Source organism: Ranitomeya variabilis, chromosome 1 (assembly GCF_051348905.1).
Source record: "Ranitomeya variabilis isolate aRanVar5 chromosome 1, aRanVar5.hap1, whole genome shotgun sequence".
NCBI lineage: Eukaryota > Metazoa > Chordata > Amphibia > Anura > Dendrobatidae > Ranitomeya > Ranitomeya variabilis.
Window position 1 is genome coordinate 56,816,142 of NC_135232.1, and position 19,428 is coordinate 56,835,569.

The following is a 19,428-nucleotide window of genomic DNA, read 5'->3' on the forward strand; positions in this document are numbered from 1 at the left end:
CCTTGAAGAGGGACAAGAATTCTTATGTTAAATATATGCGGGGAGAATCCATAAAAGGAGCCGCTAATGGTGTGCGATGTATTCCACCGAATAAATCAATATATGCAGATCGCACGGAGCATGCTAAGCAAGCTGAAGAAAGTTCAAAGGGAGAAGTCTCTTTGTAGTAAGTCTTCTCATGTGCCAGTAGCCTCCTGGATAAAGGGGCATCTCACGTGACCCTCTGCTTGTCACATGGGACACAAAAGTCACTTAAAAAAACCCTCTGAGGCTACGTTCACATTTGCGGTCGGCGCCGCAGCGTCGGGCGCCGCCGCATGCGTCATGCGCCCCTATATTTAACATGGGGGCGCATGGACATGCGTCGCACTTGCGTTTTGCGCCGCATGCGTCCCTGCGGCGCCCGCGTCCGGGCGCAGAGGACGCAGCAAGTTGCATTTTTGCTGTGTCCAAAATCAATGAAAAAAAGGACGCATGCGGCGCAAAACGCAGCGTTGTGCATGCGTTTTGCTGCATTTTTGTTTGCGTTGTGCGTTGCGGCGCCGATGCTGCGGCGCACAACGCAAATGTGAACGTAGCCTTAGAAAATCCTAAATTGGTAGAGGGGGTCCCAGTCACAGCATTACACAGCCAATTCATATGTAATACTTTGCTTCCCCTGCGGGGGCGCTGCAGAAAAACAAGACACTTAGTGTCAGACCACTAAGTGTTAGCTGGCGGCAGCATAAATTCAAAGTATACAAAATAGGCTCAAAGGGGAGAACTTGCATAATAAAATGGTAGCTTTTGTAATCCTTGCATTTCTATGAATAGACACCACATAAGAGGATAGGGTCGGATCTAATAAGCTAGGCAGGGGAAGCAGGATTCACAGACTATTTCCTGAATCCCAGCAGTAATGACCTGTCACCTGCCATAAATATACACTGCTCAAAAAAATAAACGGAACACTTAAACAACACAATGTAACTTCAAGTTAGTCACACTTCTGTGAAGTCAGCCTGTCCAGTTATGAATCAACACAGATTGTCAATTTCTCCTGCTGTTGTGCAAATGGAACAGACAACAGATAAAAATTCTAGGCAATTAGGAAGACAACCCCTATAAAAGGAAGGGTTCTTGAGGGGGTGATCACAGACCATTTCTCGGTTCTCATCCTATTTGGCTGTTTTGGTCACTTTTGTATTTTGTCATTGCTCTCACCCCTAGGTGTACTGTACAGTAGCATGAGGAAGTGTCTACAACCCAGAGAAGTTTCTCAGGTAGTGCAGCTCATCCAGGATGGCACATCGTGGCGAGCTGTGGCAAGAAGGGTAACTGTATCTGTCAGTACAGCGTTCAGATCATGGAGCAGATACCAGAAGACAGGCCAGTATATCAGGAGATGTGGAGGAGGCCATAGGAGGGCAACAACCCAGCAGCAGGACCGCTACCTCCTCCTTTGTGCAAAGAGGAACAGGGAGAGCATTGCCAGAGCCCTGCAAAATGACCTCCAGAAGGCCACAAACTAACTCCATGAGGGGGTATGAGGGCTCGATATCCACAAGTGGGTATTGTGCTTGATGCATGACAATGCTAGGCCTTATGGCTGAATTGTGTCAGTAGTTCCTACTTGATGAAGGCATTGATGCTATGGACTGGCCCGCCCGTTGCCCAGATCTGAATCCAATCAAGCACATCGGGGACATCATGTCTCACACCATCCACCAACATCACGTTGCACCACAGACTGTCCAGAAGCTGACTGATGCTTTAATGCAGATCTGGGAAGAAATCCCTCAGGAGAATATCCGCCTCCTCATCAGGAGCATGCCCAGGTGTTGTAGGCAGGTCATGCAGGCATGTGGAGGCCACACACACTACTGAGCATCATTTCCTTGTTATGAGGCATTTCCACTGAAGTTGGATCAGCCTGTAATTTGATTTTCCACTTTGATCTTGAGTATCATCCCAGACCTCCTTGGGATATTAGTTGTGATTTACAATGACTATTTTTATGTTTTATTGATCTACACGCATTCCACCACGTAATGAATAAAGATTTGCAACTGGAATATTTTATTCAGTGAAATCTAGGATGTGGTATTTTAGTGCTCCCTTTAATTTTTTTGAGCAGTGTGTATATTTCCTGGTGTAAATGCCGCTGTTCTCCTGAATCCGGAGCAGTTTTCCTTTTGTTCCTGCTCCTTTAGGTCCCTGGGATATGACCCCATTCTTACCGGTAGAAAAAAAAAAAAAAAACTAGTCTTTTTTAGCCAAGTGGGTTATATCCTCAAAATGTCACCTGCAGAGACGAGTTGGTGAACACGCCCATTTGGCTAAAAGACTTGACTATTATAGAAGGAAGATGGGGTCATATCTCAGGGATGGAGAGCCACTGGATCAAAAGGAAAACATTGCCAGATTAAGGAGAGCAGTGGCATTTACAGTAGGTAAAATAAAAAACAACAACTTTATCCCAGCAGGACAAAGCTGCTGGGTCTTCATAAACTTAGATTAAAGGGGTTGTCAACTACTTTGACAGTTTAAAAATGGGCCCATAAAAAACAAACACCTCCATACTGGTGCTGGTATTCACTGATGGTCTCTTGGCTTCCTCTCAGAGGGAATATCAGGTGACTGCTGCAGTCAATCAGCAGCAACTGATTGGCAGCAGACCTCAAGTCCTATCTGAGCTGGAGCAAACAGTCTATTAAAAGGGGTTGTCCACTACTAGGACAACCCCTTTTTTAACTAAATGTTTGGCCTGATAAAATAAAGCCTATACTCCCGTTCCCATGGTGTCTGCACTCACTCTCCCCGGACTCTGGTGTTGTTGTGACACGTGGCCCCAGCACCCAATCAGCACTGGAGTCACTGTCCTCGCCCACGTACGGATTCAACATGAAGACGAAGTCTGCGCTACAGCTGGTCTGTACGCCACTCACAGAGTAGGTAAACGGGTCCGTACGCCACTCTCACAGAGGGTAAACGGGTCCGTACGCCACTCTCACAGCGTAGGTAAACGGGTCCGTACGCCACTCTCACAGCGTAGGTAAACGGGTCCGTACGCCACTCTCACAGCGTAGGTAAACGGGTCCGTACGCCACTCTCACAGCGTAGGTAAACGGGTCCATACGCCACTCTCACAGCGTAGGTAAACGGGTCCGTACGCCACTCTCACAGAGGGTAAACGGGTCCGTACGCCACTTTCAGAGTAGGCAAACGGATCCGTACGACACCCTCAGAGTAGGCAAACGGGTCCATACACCACTCTCACAGAGTAGATAAACGGGTCCGTACGCCCCTCACAGAGTAGGTAAAGGGGTCCGTACGACACTCTCACAGAGTAGGTAAACGGGTCCATATGCTACTCTCACAGAGAGGGTAAAAGGGTCCGTACGCCCCTCACAGAGAGGGTAAACGGGTCCGTATGCCACTCTCACAGAGTAGGTAAACGGGTCCATATGCTACTCTCACAGAGAGGGTAAAAGGGTCCGTACGCCCCTCACAGAGAGGGTAAACGGGTCCGTATGCCACTCTCACAGAGTAGGTAAACGGGTCCGTACGACACTCTCACAGAGTAGGTAAACGGGTCCGTACGACACTCTCACAGAGTAGGTAAACGGGTCCGTACGCCACTCTCACAGAGTAGGTAAACGGGTCCATATGCTACTCTCACAGAGAGGGTAAAAGGGTCCGTACGCCCCTCACAGAGAGGGTAAACGGGTCCGTATGCCACTCTCACAGAGTAGGTAAACGGGGTCTATACACTATTCTCCCAGTAGGTAAATGGATCCGTACACCACTCTCACAGAGTAGGTCAATGGATCCGCACACCACTCTCACAGTAGGTAAATGGTAAAACCTGCCCGGGAACATGATTCTGCACATCAGTAAGATAGCAGTGATACCAATCTGGTACTGTCTCCCTTATATTTCAGTGGTTAACTAAACTAAAATTCAGAACTTAAAAAAAAAATTGTTTTGCATGACGCTAATAATTTGGAGACCCCCAAACTTCATATTCTCCATTGATGGACCTGTCTGAGGGCTTGTTTCCTGAGGGGCAAATTGACATTTTTATTTATACCATTTTGATGACTTTTTATTGTAATTTAAGGGGAAGGTGTGGAGACTGAACAATCGCAATTTCGGTGTCAATTTCTATTTCACCAGGGCGTTTACTGTACAGGTGACTTCATTTTACATTTTGATAGATCGCACTTAAATGTGGTGATGCCAAATGTGCTTTTATTATTATCGACTTTATTTTTAGATTTTAATTTACTACTTTTTGTTCATTTTTTTAGCCTCCCAGAAGGGACTTTTAACTGCGATCTTTGTAATCACTTGTATTATATGGTGCAATAATTCAGCCGAGGGGCACCATAATGGGAACGCACACACGTCGCCAATAATGAAATGCTGCGGTCAGATATTGACAACGCCGCCTTGATTGTTAGGCAGCATGCCCATTGAAAAACTGAGACCTGCAAGCAAGCGAGACCCCTACCTCCTGTCCCTCTTTGTATACGGATGACATCTCTGCGCCCCTCAAATCTCATTAATACATTTCTTTTCTGAAGTTTGGCAAAAAAAAAAAAAAAAAACACATTGAGAAAATCTCTGCTTCGGCTGCCGCTTCCCGGCTCAGAGGTTAAAGCAAAACTTAGAAATAAATTGAATCTTCCTAGCCACTTTGTCAGCTGAAGAAATGAGAGGCCTGACCCGCGGACGGCACAATCGATATCATTCTTCAAACAAGTAATGGAATTTCTATCAGATTATAAGAAGAGGTCGGCGTCTGACAAGTGCGGGCCGGCGAGATTATTCCGTCTCCACAACTCTGCTCTAATAGCTTCCGGCTTAACCCTTCCCAGGACAGACGACACTTGTCTAACAGATCCAATCAGTTGCATATGCAATGACACCATGTGTAACTACTCCCTTCCCCAGAGATATGGCCATTTTTTTTGCTTTCGTTCTTCCCTCTATTTTTTGATAATTGTTCTGTCGACTATAGTCCATAAGGATGGGTACATCCTTATTAAATGAGTGATGCTGATTAATATCATGACTCTCGAACCCGTGCAAGTCAGCTGTTGAAGGGGGCTTTGATTTACACTGCACGTCATCTACTCAGTAACCATTCGGTTCAATGGGACAACCCCACAAAACCAGGCTCCAATCGGTGGGGAGTTCTCCTTCCATGAAAGTTTTCAAACAGAGGCTGGACAGACATCTGTCTGAGATGGTTTAATGAATCCTGCATTGAGCAGGGGGTTGGACCAGAAGACCCAGGAGGTCCCTTCCAACTCTAACATTCTATGATCTGCACAAGTCACATCTAGGTGGCCACAATTTGGCGATCGGTGATGGCTCCACAGTGACTGAGGAACTCTCGCTCTCCGGATGTCTTCACCAGAAGTGGAGTTCTGTACCACAAGCTGAAGACCACACAAGGCTTATAGGGGGCAATACGCTGTCCTTTATTTGTTTAATTTCATCGATAAAGGATGCAGCGCGTTCCTCTGCGGGTTGCCCAGAAACATTGTCTGGACACTTTTGCCCCCCAGGATGCACTTACCTCATCGTCTGCTTGCTGAAGTCGCGCCACAGCGTACCGTCGCACCGTCGGGTTGGTAAAATGAGAAGACAGAAGCTCCAAGGAGTCTTCAACATCCATCGGCTTCCATTTCCCTAAAAGCTCCAGCGCTTGTTTGGCTTCTTGTGGTAAATCCCAGTTGACACATTTCAGGAACTTCGTCAATGCCTAAAATGAATGAATGAATTAATGTCTCTGGGTCATATGTCTTTATGTCAGGGAGAATCATTATATAGCAAGGATATCGCTGGGTGAGGCTCATGTGGTCACACACTTGAAAATGAATGGACAACCATTTACTCCTCGGCAGCATCGACTCCTCCAGACTGGGGGTCACTTTACTACCAGGACGCTTCTATCCACTGCCAGTATACAAGGAGGAGAGGAATGGCTAGTTGGTTGAAAGTTAATGGACTTTTCATTCTGACATATTATAGGATTATACAGTGGGGAAAATAAGTATATGGTTAGCACAGTGGCTCAGTGGTTAGCACAGTGGCTCAGTGGTTAGCACAGTGGCTCAGTGGTTAGCACTGCAGCCTTGCAGCACTGGAGTCCTGGGTTCAAATACTACCAAGGACAACATCTGCAAGGAGTTTGTATGTTCTCCCCGTGTTTCCTCTGGGTTCTCCGGTTTCTTCCAACATTCCAAAGACATACTGACAGGGAATTTAGATTGTGAGCCCCATCGGGGACAGCGATGACAATGTGTGTCAAACTGTAAAGCGCTGAGGAATTTGATAGTGCTATATAAAAATGATTATAATTATTAATAATAATAATATTTAATACACTGCTGACTTTGTGAGTTTTCTGACCTACAAAGAATGGAGAGGTATGTACTTTTTATCGTAGGTAGTCTTCACCTTGTCACATGTCCAGGCCTGTTTGAAGTTCATTAATGACCATCTGGATGATCCAGAGGAGGCACGGAAGAAGGTCATGTGGCAGAGGAGACCAAAATCAAACTTTTTGATATCAAATCCGCTTGCCGTGTTTGGAGGAGGAAGAAGGATGAACACAACCCAAAGAACACTGTCCCAACCGTGAACCATGGTGGGGGAAACATCATACTTTGGAGTTGCTTTGGATGGGGTCATGTATGGAAAGATTTTGGCCAACAATCTCCTTCCCTCAGCAAGCATTGAAGATATGTCGTGGCTGGCTCTTCCAGATGACAATGACCCCAAAACACACAGTCAGGGCAACTAAGGAGTGACTCCGTAAGAAGCATTTCAGGGTCTTGGAGTGGCCTAGCCAGTCTCCAGACCTGAACCTAATAGAAAATCTTTGAAGAGAGCTAAAACTCAACATTGCCCAGCGACAGCCCCGAAACCTGAAAGATCTGGAGAAGATCTGTATGGAGGAGTGGGCCAAAATCCCTGCTGCTGCAGTGTGTGCAAACTTGGTCTAGAACTACAGGAAACGTCTGACCTCTGTAATTGCAAAAAATGGTTTCCGTACCAAATATTAAAGTTCTGCTTTCCATTGCATCAAAAACTTATTTCACGCAATAAAATACAAATTAATTATGTAAAAATCCTACAGTGTTCCTACAATAAAAATTACAGAGAGACATCTTCATTCTTTGTGGGTGGGAAAAAAAATGGTAAAATTGTCAGTATCAAATACTTGTTTCCCCCACTGTATGTACAACCTGGATTTTATCTACCTCCACCCTGCTCTTATGTCTCCGCTCTAGGACACCTACAGATTTGGCCTTCAAGACCTGAAGTATTAATGTGAACTTTCTATATTCTGGCTTGTTATACCCCTTATTTAGAATCATCCTAAACATGTACTTGACATCACATCCTCAACGCACCGATCACTGAACTCTGGGGCTCTGCTGATTAGACAGGACCAGCTGTCGAGCTCAGTGATGGTCAGCAGGGGTGATTTATGCTTCACTGCTGCAGTTAAAGAAAATTAAAAAAATAAAATAAACTCAGACACTGGTGCAACACCATGAGCCAGCACTGGACCAGAGGAGGGTGAATACTACCGGTATTTGCTGTGTGTCTGTTTTTTTTTTTTTTACTAGGATCTGACTATATGAAGACCATTTTTCGAAAAGTTGTACAATCTAAGTAGTTTGGGAGAAATCACTCTTCTATCCTTGCAGCCTGTCACATTTATGTCACGCTCACCTGGTCCACCCGCAACGGACAGACAGTTTTATAATATAGCAGCCAAATGTGTGCATCAGATGTAGGAAGGACACCCACCTTCTCCTGGTTTGTGAGGTAGTATCGGAATTTCCACACCAGGTCCTGTTCCTCCGACGTCAGCAGTTTGGTTGGTGGGTAGCTGACAATGATCTGCTCATAAAAAATAAAATCCAAAATAAATAATTACAATAATATAAATAGGACCTAATCGTAGTATGACAATTACCGTAAAACAAATTAACGCACTGCACCCATCACTGTCACACCCAGAGCTGCACTCCGAATTCTGCAGCACATCTGCTGCTCTCTACTAGTCTGGGGTCTGTACAGAAAAGCATTGCTGGAGATAAATTCCCACCAGCCGGGTCCTTTGTGCATGCAGGTTATGCCTCACTAGTGCAGTCTCAGGCCTAGGTGCCTAGAAGTGGAAGGGTATAAGGGTACATGCACACGTTGTTTTTTTTGGAGGCATTTTGATCCCCTTTTTTCCAGCAGTTTTGTTACAAAACTTTTCTTGAGTGCCAGCAAAGTGAATGAGATTCCTGAAGTCTCGTGTAGCTCAGATTTCCCTCACAAATTTGCAGCCGATCTGTGTGATGCCAATGATTAAAGCGTTTTTTGCTGTAGATTTTACTCATACTAATGAATGGGAAAATTCAAACAAAAAAACAAGTAAAAAAAACGCTACAAAAACATGAGTACCGTATATACTCATGTATAAGCCAAGTTTTTCAGCACTTTTTATGTGCTGAAAATGCCCCCCTTGGCTTATACATGAGTCATTGTCCCAGAAAGACTGCGGGGGAGGGGGAGCGGCGGGTCACAGGAGGCAGGAGCCGGCGGCTGCAGCTAAAGCCTGTGCCTGCTGCTAAAGAGAAATGAATATTCACTGTGGTGGCAGTGAACATTCATTTCACTTATAACGCGCACAGTTACAGCCGCAGGCTTCCACCATACATCATACTTACCTTCCCTGCGCGCCCTCGGTGCATCTCGTTCCAGCGCCAGCAGCTCTTCCGGCCTATCGATCACGTGTCCCCGCTCATTAAGGTAATGAATATTCACTCCATGCCTAAGGGAGCGGAGAGAAGTGAATATTCATTACCTTAATGAGCGGGGGACACGAGATCGCTTGGCCAGAAGAGATGCAGCGAGGGCGCACAGGGAAGGTAAGTAGGATGTGTGGTTTTTTTTTTTGTTTTTTTTATAGAAACCATGCATACAAGGACAGGGCCTGGGAGTCATGCATACAAGGACAGGGATGGGGAGCCATGCATACAAGGATGGAGAGCCATGCATACAAGGACAGGGACGGGGAGCCATGCATACAGGGACAGGAATGAGGAGCCATGCATACAAGGACAGGGAGCCATGCATACAGGGACAGGAATGAGGAGCTATGCATACAAGGACAGGGACAGGGAGCCATGCATACAAGGACAGGGACGGGGAGCCATGCATACAAGTACAGGGACGGGGAGCCATGCATACAAGGACAGGGACGGGGAGCCATGCATACAAGGACAGGGACGGGGAGCCATGCATACAAGGACAGGGACGGGGAGCCATGCATACAAGGACAGGGACGGGGAGCCATGCAAACAAGGACAGGGATAAGGGGACAATGCATACCCGGCTTATACTCTAGTCAATACATTTTCCCAGTTTTCGTGGCAAAGTTAGGAGCCTCGGCTTATACTCGAGTATATACGGCATTTTACACAGTGTTTTTCCTGCCACCAGATCAGGTTTTGCAGTAGAATTTTCTGCTGCTTAATCCTCAACGTGTGAACATACCCTAAGGAGGCTTTTATCATTATCTTGAGGAGTCCTCGGCACCAGAGATCCCAATAACTGTCCATAACTAAGGGCTTTGAAGGTGAGAAAAAATAAGGGGTCTGACAATTGTATCTGGCAGAGAGGCGGCACAAATCCATCATTCCAGGAAATCGCCTGCGTTACTGGTGCACTCAGGGCAGGCAGGAGCTGGAGCAGTGGACATCCCATATCTGGGCCACGTCTACAAGCTGTGTACTCACATTCAGCTGATCCCGCGTGGCAGCATTTGGCTTCAGATCGTGATCCGAGGGGCCACTTCTGAGACTTCTGGCAAGTTTGTGGTGTTTGCTCTCCACCAGATTCTCCTGCAAAGATATACAAAAAATATATATACAAATAAACTTCAATTTGCCAGTAAGGAAATCCTTGTGCATCAAGTAGGGGAGTGCATGCTGGGATATGTAGTCTAAGTATCAGGTGAGGACTCAGATCTCTTATTAAAAAAAAAAAAAAAAAAAAAAAAAAAAAAAAAAAAAAAAAAATATATATATATATATTCAATAATAACTGCCAACAAATCACTGAGGTAAAGTACAGAAACACCTGGGAAACTTTCATTTAATGGGCCTGTCCTTAAGAGGGGTATTCCCTATATACCTTCAATTGACAATGTAGTATAGATATTGCAGTAGCTTGGGTATCCATGGTTATGACCACTAGCAACTTACTCACTACATGAGTGGTTGTAACCTTGGATACCCAAGATACTGCAATGCCCTGCACATGGGGTAAACAACATAGTGAATTAGAAGAACTATACCTTTCTAATGTGATGTACTTGCTAATATTATGGTTATTACTCCTACTAAATATAAGAATAGGATCTTTGAGACTGGTATAACCCTTTAAGGAGCACAAAATATTCTGAGAAGGAGACCTGTCAAATATTAAAAACCCCTCCTCCATCCCAAACCCTTAATATGACTGTGTAGGCCTTTAAAAGATAAGTGAGCCGATCACTTTCAGGCCTCAAAGTGCTGCTCCAGCTGCAAGAAAAAAAAGAAACACTTTGAAGTTGTACCTGGAAGAGCACTGGGTGTGACGATGCACTTACAGCTTCTCAGCCTCACCCTGTAGTTCCTGCCTAGCAGCGCCCTCCTCTGGCTGACTTCAGTGTTGGACAGTGGCCATATACCAGAACAACCAACCTGTCAATCGGCCGGGAAATACAGCGCAAGGCTGAGGAGCTGTAAGTGCATCGCCATGCCCCATGCACTTCTAAGCTCATCTACAAAATGCAATTTCTCACTTTGGGGTCATAAAGGGATCGACTAGCTTATCTGTTAAAGGGCTGTACAGTCGTATAAATAATTGGGGGAGGGGATTAAAGCCTGAGGACCCCATTAAGGTGGGGATACAAAGTCTAGTGTTTTTTTGTGGACTTCGTTGTAGTGGTTAGAAATCTCATTTTGGGTTACCTCATTTTCTTTTATATTCTACATATAATTATATTATCGATTGTGATGACAGGAGGAGGGGGCCATCTAATTTATTATTTATTCTCCACGGTTTTGTCCTCAGGTTCTAACGAGAGTTAGACCTGGGAACTTTTAGCTGGTACTGGGCTGGTTTGATCCGACTAGCGAATATACAGTAGGTTTTCCAGGCTGGTGATCAACGGTTTCCATCATGTCCTTTGACCTAAGGTCATCACCTTCAAGCACTAAGGAAGAATAAGGTTTTCTCTTTTCGGAGGAGTAGGGTTTATTTTTGCATATTTGACCATTTGTCCTTTTTTTCTGGAGTTTTCAAAGCAAAAATTCTAAAAATTTGAGGAGTTTTAAAAATTTGGAGGAGGATTTAGGAGTCTCCTCCCATTTTCCGCTCCAAAAAAATGCCTCGAAAAAGTAAAGTGTGCACAGAGCCTAAAAAGGTTTCAATTGCTGCAAGCTATGCTCCAAAAGAGGAATAAAGGAGGTACAAAGTAACGAGGACCTCGATAACCATAGGATAAAAGACCGAATAACAGGCGTTGTCTATATTGTTAGATGCCCCTGTGAGAGCACAACCCCCACCATGTAGGAGAATTAGAGAACATCTATATAACTGAGGACAAAGATACTGATCTCCCGCTACTGCGGAAGCATGATGAAATCCATAATGAGAGGACGGGATTTTGTAGGGCGAATGTCATGAGCAAAGTCAGGCTGGACATTTTATTTCAACACATTGGCGCCAATGGGATTAAATAATGAAACAAACATTTGGGGTTTTTTAGGTCATAGTTCATATAGTGTGGTTAGCTTTACTTTTTTCATGTACATTATCGATTTATGGGCAAAGGAAAAAAAAAAAATTTGCACTATATCGTCTCTCTCGATAGACTGGTAAGTCATTCTCAAAATGCTCGCTTCAAAATGTGTCTTCGGTGAATATACACTGTAGCATTACGGAGATCGCCAATGGCAGTCGATACGTAAAGTTCTCTGGAGAACTTTAAAAAGGAACTAGTGATGAGGGAGTGTACTTGTTGCTCGGGTTTTCCCAAGAACACTCGGGTGGTCACCGAGTATTTGTGACTGCTCAGAGATTTAGTTTTGGTTGATTCAGCTGAATGATTTACAGCTATTAGCCAGGCTGAGTACATGTGGGGGTTGCCTGGTTGCTAGGGAATCCTCACATGTAATCAAGCAGGCTAGTAGCTGTAAATCATCCAGCTGCGGCAACAAAAACTAAATCTCCGAGCACTAACAAATACTCGGAGATCACCCGAGTGTTCTTGGGAAAACCCGAGCAACGAGTATACTCACTCATCACTAAAGGGAACCAGTCAGGTTCCCCACACTGTCCTACAACCCTGCCGCATTCACATATGTCTGACCCAATTCCCTGCCTAACCAACCCAGTATAACGTTATTCAGTTAAATCAAAGCTTAAAAAAGATTTATAATGTTCGCTTTTCCAATGTTAGGAATTAGGGCTTTGACTAGTCGATGGGGCGTTAGTTTCCCCAGGCTAGTAGGCCCTCTTTCTATGTTATAACGCCCCTGAGGGCATGATAATGTTCACAAGCTGGGGTCATCGCTAGCTGATGAAAATCTCACGTATGCGCGCCGCTCATTTCGGCAGGGTCAGTGCGCTACTGTTACCAGGTGTACTCTTTCCGGCTTTTTCGCCAACAAGTCAACAGAATTTTAAGAGCAACAACTGTCATCTCCTGCCTCACTGAAGACCCATTTACACATTATACTCCTGAACTGAGTGAAAAATCAGTCCAAGAAGAAAAACATTAATCCTGCAAAAACTAACCTAGCAATATGTGCAGTATTTTGGGGATTTTTAAACAAGAAAACCTCCTGTTAAACTGTGTCCTATAGTCCAGAGGAGGTCTCTTCCGTCACAGAAAACCACCAACAATGTCCTCCCAGATCATAGATAGCTGCTGTCTCTCCTGTCTGACACTGATCAGTGCAGAGCAGGAGAGGAAGCTGCTGGGACAACGGAGATTGCACGTCCTGAACAGCTAAAGGACGTACTGCACGAGTAATTCCAGGGACTTTCAGGTCATCTGACTGATCACATGAACTCAAAAGGACCTTCAGTTAATAAAGTAGAAGTTACTCAGCGCCTGCAGCATCTGAACAGTCCCAATCACTAACTGCAGGATATGATAATGTATAGAGTGTGCGTGTGCAAGTGTAAAAGTGCATGCAGCAGAGCCGTGTGCATGTAAATGTGCATGTAGCAGAGCTGTGTGCATGTAATACACACTGCAGAGAGACACTAACAATAGATCACCTACCTATTCTACCCTAGTACAATAAAAATAGTGATAATGACTGCTCTACTTTACACTGCCAGGGAAGATATAAATGGGAAAACAGTTTTTCCTATTTTCCACTGTCTACACCTGGGGTGCGCCTTTTTGTAAGGTCTGTCTTTTATTGACTAGAAAAACAAAATTCAAACCTAAAACTAATCTACGGTAATATAAAAGGCTTGAGAAAGGTTGTTCACAGCCGAAATGTTTCCACACCATGTGGTCTAATAAAGTCCATGTTTTTTCACTATTTTTGGAGTGCTGCCTGCTTTTCTTACATAATAAAAAAAGCTATGCATAATTGAGAAAAATATACTTCTTTATTAAATCACAAAAATGAATAAATACAGTATAATCACAATCACCGGTAAACATTTGATCATAAAATGATTCTAAGACGTGGTTTTACCCGGTGACCTACCGACTGGTGCAACCCAACTGGTCCAAACACCTCGACGTGCGTTTCACAACCTTCATCAGGGAGTGTGGAACATAGAATGTTGTAAGCCTTATAAAACCCCAGTAAAAAAGTGATCACATAATAGTGCATGTGTGCAGAGGGGTGGGACGAGTGTACCATCCCTCAGTGTCATGAGTGTCCGACAGTGAGGGAAGATGGAATCACCCATCACCGACTTCCACATAAACGTTGACAACTTTTGCACCGGCAAATCTCACCATGTGCATGTGTTCCGGTTCAAGAATTGCATATATAAGTAGTGCATGCGTATGAAGAATAATCTAACCTTCCCTAACCCAGGTAAAAGGAGGGTAAAGCTGTATAAAACCACCTGATTTAGACGGAAAAAAAAACACATTGACATAAATACAAAAATATATCATATGAGCAAAACAAAATGAATATACAAAAGATTAGTACATAACACCCATATTTGTACACAAAAAGTACCGTAATACAGAAGAAAACATTACGAATCATATGTGTAAATAAATATAAAATTCTTACCCGACTGAATGATAAAAAAAATATATATTAATTTAAAAATTGTGAAAGTGATAAAAAAAAGTGTTTAGTCAAAATGAAATATATTTTTAGCAGCAAGTATGCAATAAATAATTACATAAAGTAGTGATGAAAAAAATGTTGTGTATAGCACTGTCAAAATAAAGTGCTATAAAAAATTGACAAGGAAACACATACATACACATGTACATGAAATAAATAGTATAAATATACAATGGCTTGGAGAATACATAAACAGATCTTCAGGCGGGTTTTCAGCCCCTATGTGGTGAAGATGATGATGATCATAAACATAAGATCATAACTTGGTCCGTCCAAAATCCACAAAAATCATATCAACGCACTAAACGCATCTAAAAAAATAAAAATAAAATATAAATAAACAGAATAAGTCTTACAAAACCTCAGTAATTTATTGATAAGATGCAGAGAGGTCACGTGTCATAATTTCGCAATAGTTGAGTCCATATATCACCCCAGCGATTACAGCTCAGCTCGCAATCACTGAGCAAACCCCCGCTTACCGCACACCACTTTGGTCCCTTGGAACCTAAATACCTAGTGGATGGTGGAGTATAGTGGCTTTAGACCCCCCCCAAAAAAAAAAAATAATAATAAAACCCTCAAATTTGTTCTATGCCTAGGGACCATCACTTGGTTATCAGGCAGAAAGGGGACAAGTTGTCTATCAGTCCTCAGAGTAGACCAATGTTTCGAGGGATTTTTGAGGGTTGAAGAGCCTATCTGCAGTTGCTCCAGAGTAAACCCCGAGCCACACATTTTGGGGCTTTTCGTGGATCCAACTGGAGATTGTTGAGGGCTAACAGAAGAGACAGGATCTATGCAGGTAATCATGGAGGTGTTGTATGGACCCAACTATTGAGCAGAGATAAAATGGATGATGATACTTGACACTGTCACCTAGCTGCATGAATGAGGCTTTTAGCTTTGCATCTTTTCTACAAATGGCTGGGGTGTCTTTAACCCCCTCCCACAAAAGGAAGTTGTATTCACCTACTGGGAAGGGGGTCCTCATCCTCAGGTTAGGAGAGCGCTCAGGAGTTAAGCTCCCTCACACGCTACATTATATGTAAAAGCCACAGCTGTTAACCACGTAAATGGGGCTGTCAAACTTGGACAGTGGCATTTAAATGGAACATGCGCCGATGCCTGCACGTGTTGATTCCCGTCAGCCCCTTGGTTACTATGATATCCAGGGGTCTGCTGAAGACCCATCACTTTCATACACAATGAAAAAAAAAAATCATTTCTATCACCTTACCACCTCAAAAAATAAATAAAAAGATAGACAAGCAATCAAAGTATCATATGTAGAGTTGATTGAATTTCTTCGGATCCCCGCTTATTCTGCAAGCTATAGCGAATAAGCTGCAGAGGGAACCCGGATACATGGAGCGCGCCAGCTTATCGGCACCGCAGCTCCATGTGTCGTGACTGTTTCACCCCAACACACAGGCTCCCCATGCATGTGCATGAAGATGGGAGGCACCGGACCAGGACCTGCGACACCCATCGGACCGGTCCGCCCCGCAGTTGAGTATAATAAGTTATTTTTCTTCTCTTACAGGTCGGATCGGTGGCTTATCTACAGGAATATAGAATGCCGTGTATCAGCCCCGAAAGGTGGTGGCCGTAACTTGTATCGGCCAACCCTGGTAACAGGTCCACTTTAAGGTCATTACGTTAGGATGTGCACAGTGACCTTATGATGAGCAATGACTTCCATTGTATAGAAGCAGCTAGATATATTGGGCTATAGCGAAAAGGCAAGGCATGCGAAAGGAAGGGAAAGAAGAGGACCAGGTGGCAAGAAACAAGCAGCTGGAAAGGTCTATAATGAGGGAAGTATTTTGCTTTTCCACATGGCCCTGTTCCAACTTACAAACTTGAATTAAGAATAGTGATGAGTGATCGTGCTCAGATACAGTGGGGGAAATAAGTATTTGATCCCTTGCTGATTTTGTACGTTTGCCCACTGACAAAGACATGAACAATCTATAATTTTAACCCCTTCCCGACCTTTGACGCAGCGTATGCCTCAAGAAAACCTGTGCCAATCCGACCTGACACGCAGCATATGCGTCATGGTCGGATCGCGCTCCTGCAGGCCGGGTGAAAGGGTTAACTGTAATTTCACCCGGCCGACAGGGGGAGTGGTACTTGAGCCCAGGGGGGGTGGCTTCGCCCCCCCATGGCTACGATCGCTCTGATTGGCTGTTGAAAGTGACGTTTCACTTTCACTTTCAATCAGAGCGATAGTAATATTTCACCAATGAAAATTGGTGAAATATTACAATCCAGCCATGGGCGATGCTGCAATAGCATCAGCCATGGCTGGAGATCGCGATCAGCCCCCCCCACCGCCACCGATCTCCTCCCCTCCGGTCCTCCGTCCTGTCATATAGTGTCCCACGCACCCCCCCGCTGTCTGATCACCCCCCCCCCCCCTTCATACTTACTGACCTGTGTCCCTCCCAGTGTCCGTCTGTCTGTTCGATGGGCGCCGCCATCTTCCAAAATGGCGGGCGCATGCGCAGTGCGCCCGCCGAATCTGCCGGCCGATTCGTTACAGGTACATTTTGATCGCTGTGATAGAACCTATCTCAGCGATCGAAATAAAAAAAATAATAAATAACCCCCCCCTTTATCAACCCCATAGGTAGGGACAATAATAAAAGATTTTTATTTTTTTTTCTTTGCAGGGTTAGGGTTAGGGTTTTAGGGTTAGGGTTGGTTCACACTGCATCTAAGCAGTCCGTTTGACGGACTACGTTACACCGCGGCCATTGACAGCAATGTCGGACGCATCACAAGCGCACGCCCACAATGGCTGTGCGCTAGGGATGTGCCATCATTGAGTGACGGACCCGGAGACGCGGACTGCAGCGTTTCCGGGTCCGTCACTGCTAGCGCAGATAGAGCTAGCAGATGCTCTATCTGCGCTAGCGCGATGCAAACGTCGGCACTTGCGCTAGCAGCAGCTCGTTAGCGTATGTGCTGAACGGGCTGCTGCTAGCGCAGTGTGAACCTGGCGTTAGGGTTACGGCTAGAATTAGGGTTAGAACTAGGGTTAGAATTAGGCCATGTGCACACGGTGCGGATTTGGCTGCGGATCCGCAGCGGATTTGGCTGCGGATCCGCAGAGGATTTGGCTGCGGATCCGCAGAGGATTTGGCTGCGGATCCGCAGAGGATTGGCCGCTGCGAATTCGTAGCAGTTTTCCATCAGGTTTACAGTACCATGTAAACCTATGGAAAACCAAATTCGCTGTACCCATGGTGCGGAAAATACCACGCGGAAATGTCAATTCTTTGTGCAGATTCCACAGCGTTTTACACCTGTTCCTCAATAGGAATCCACAGGTGAAATCCGCACAAAAAACACTGGAAATCCGCGGTAAATCCGCAGGTAAAATGCAGTGCCTTTTACCTGCGTATTTTTCAAAAATGGTGCGGAAAAATCTCACACGAATCCGCAACGTGGGCACATAGCCTTAGGGTTAGGATTGGAATTAGGGCTAAGGTTGGAAATGGGGTTAAGATTAGGCTGCGGTTAGGGTTATGGTTAGGGTTAGGGGTGTGTTGGGGTTAGGTTTTGGATTAGTGTTGGGATTAGGGGTGTGTTGCGGTTAGTGTTGGAGTTAGAATTGGGGGGTTTCCACGGTTTAGGCACATCAGGGGTCTCCAAACGCAACATGGCGCCAACATTGATTTTAGTCAATCTTGCATTCAAAAAGTCAAATGGTGCTCCCTCCCTTCCGAGCCCCGACGTGCACCCAAACAGTGGTTTACCCCCACATATGGGGTACCAGCATACTCTGGACCCCAATAATTGTTGCCGAGTTTGTCCTGAGTACACTGATACCCCATATGTGGGGGTAAACCACTGTTTGGGCACACGTCGGGGCTCGGAAGGGAAGTAGTGACTTTTGAAATGCAGACTTGATGTAATGGTCTGCGGGCGTCACGTTGCGTTTGCAGAGCCCCTGATGTGCCTAAACAGTAGAAACCCCCCACAAATGACCACATTTTGGAAACTAGACCCCCAAGGAACTTATCTAGATATGTGGTGAGCACATTGAACCCCCAAGTGCTTCACAGAAGTTTACAACGCAGAGCCGTGAAAATAAAAAAATCATTTTTCTTTCCTCAAAAATTATGTTTTAGCAAGCAATTTTTTATTTTCACAAGGGTAACAGGAGAAATTGGACCCCAATAATTGTTGCCCAGTTTGTCCCATTTCTCCTTTTACCCTTGCGAAAATAAAAAATTGCTTGCTAAAATATAATTTTTGAGGAAAGAAACATGATTTTTTATTTTCACGGCTCTGCGTTGTAAACTTCTGTGAAGCACTTGGAGGTTCAAAGTGCTCACCACATATCTAGATAAGTTCCTTGGGGGGTCTAGTTTCCAAAGTGGGGTCACTTGTGGGGGGTTTCTACTGTTTAGGCACATCAGGGGCTCTGCAAATGCAACGTGACGCCCGCAGACCATTCCATCAAAGTCTGCATTTCAAAAGTCACTACTTCCCTTCCGAGCCCTGACATGTGCCCAAACAGTGGTTCCCCCCACATATGGGGTACCAGCGTACTCAGGACAAACTGGACAACAACTATTGGGGTCCAATTTCTCCTTTTACCCTTGTGAAAATAAAAAATTGTGGGCTAAAAAATAATTTTTGAGGAAAGAAAAATGATTTTTTATTTTCCCGGCTCTGCGTTATAAACTTCTGTGAAGCACTTGAGGGTTTAAAGTGGTCACCGCACATCTAGATTAGTTCCTTGGGAGGTCTAGTTTCCAAAATGGGGTCACATGTGGGGAAGCTCCAATGTTTAGGCACACAGGGGCTCTCCAAACGCGACATGGTGTCTGCTAACGATTGGAGCTAATTTTTCATTCAAAAAGTCAAATGGCGCTCCTTCCATTCCGAGCCCTGCCATGTGCCCAAACAGTGGTTTACCCCCACATGTGAGGTATCAGTGTACTCAGGAGAAATTGTCCAATACATTTTAGGATCCATTTTATCCTGTTGCCCATGTGGAAATGAACAAAATGAGGCTAAAAGA

At 44.8% G+C, this 19,428-nt stretch overlaps 1 protein-coding gene across 2 annotated transcripts in view; it reads right to left on the minus strand.

The window, feature by feature from the left end:
* The window catches only part of PIK3C3 (phosphatidylinositol 3-kinase catalytic subunit type 3), a 186,704-nt gene that overhangs the window by 112,249 nt on the left and 55,027 nt on the right, over positions 1–19,428 (minus strand). For both annotated transcript variants that reach the window (XM_077283882.1, XM_077283873.1), the window contains exons 8-10: positions 9,798–9,902; positions 7,816–7,908; positions 5,570–5,755 (exon numbers count right to left, since the gene is read on the minus strand). In XM_077283882.1, the coding sequence (XP_077139997.1) occupies positions 5,570–5,755; positions 7,816–7,908; positions 9,798–9,902 (384 nt within the window). The remainder of the gene's footprint in view (positions 1–5,569; positions 5,756–7,815; positions 7,909–9,797; positions 9,903–19,428) is intronic.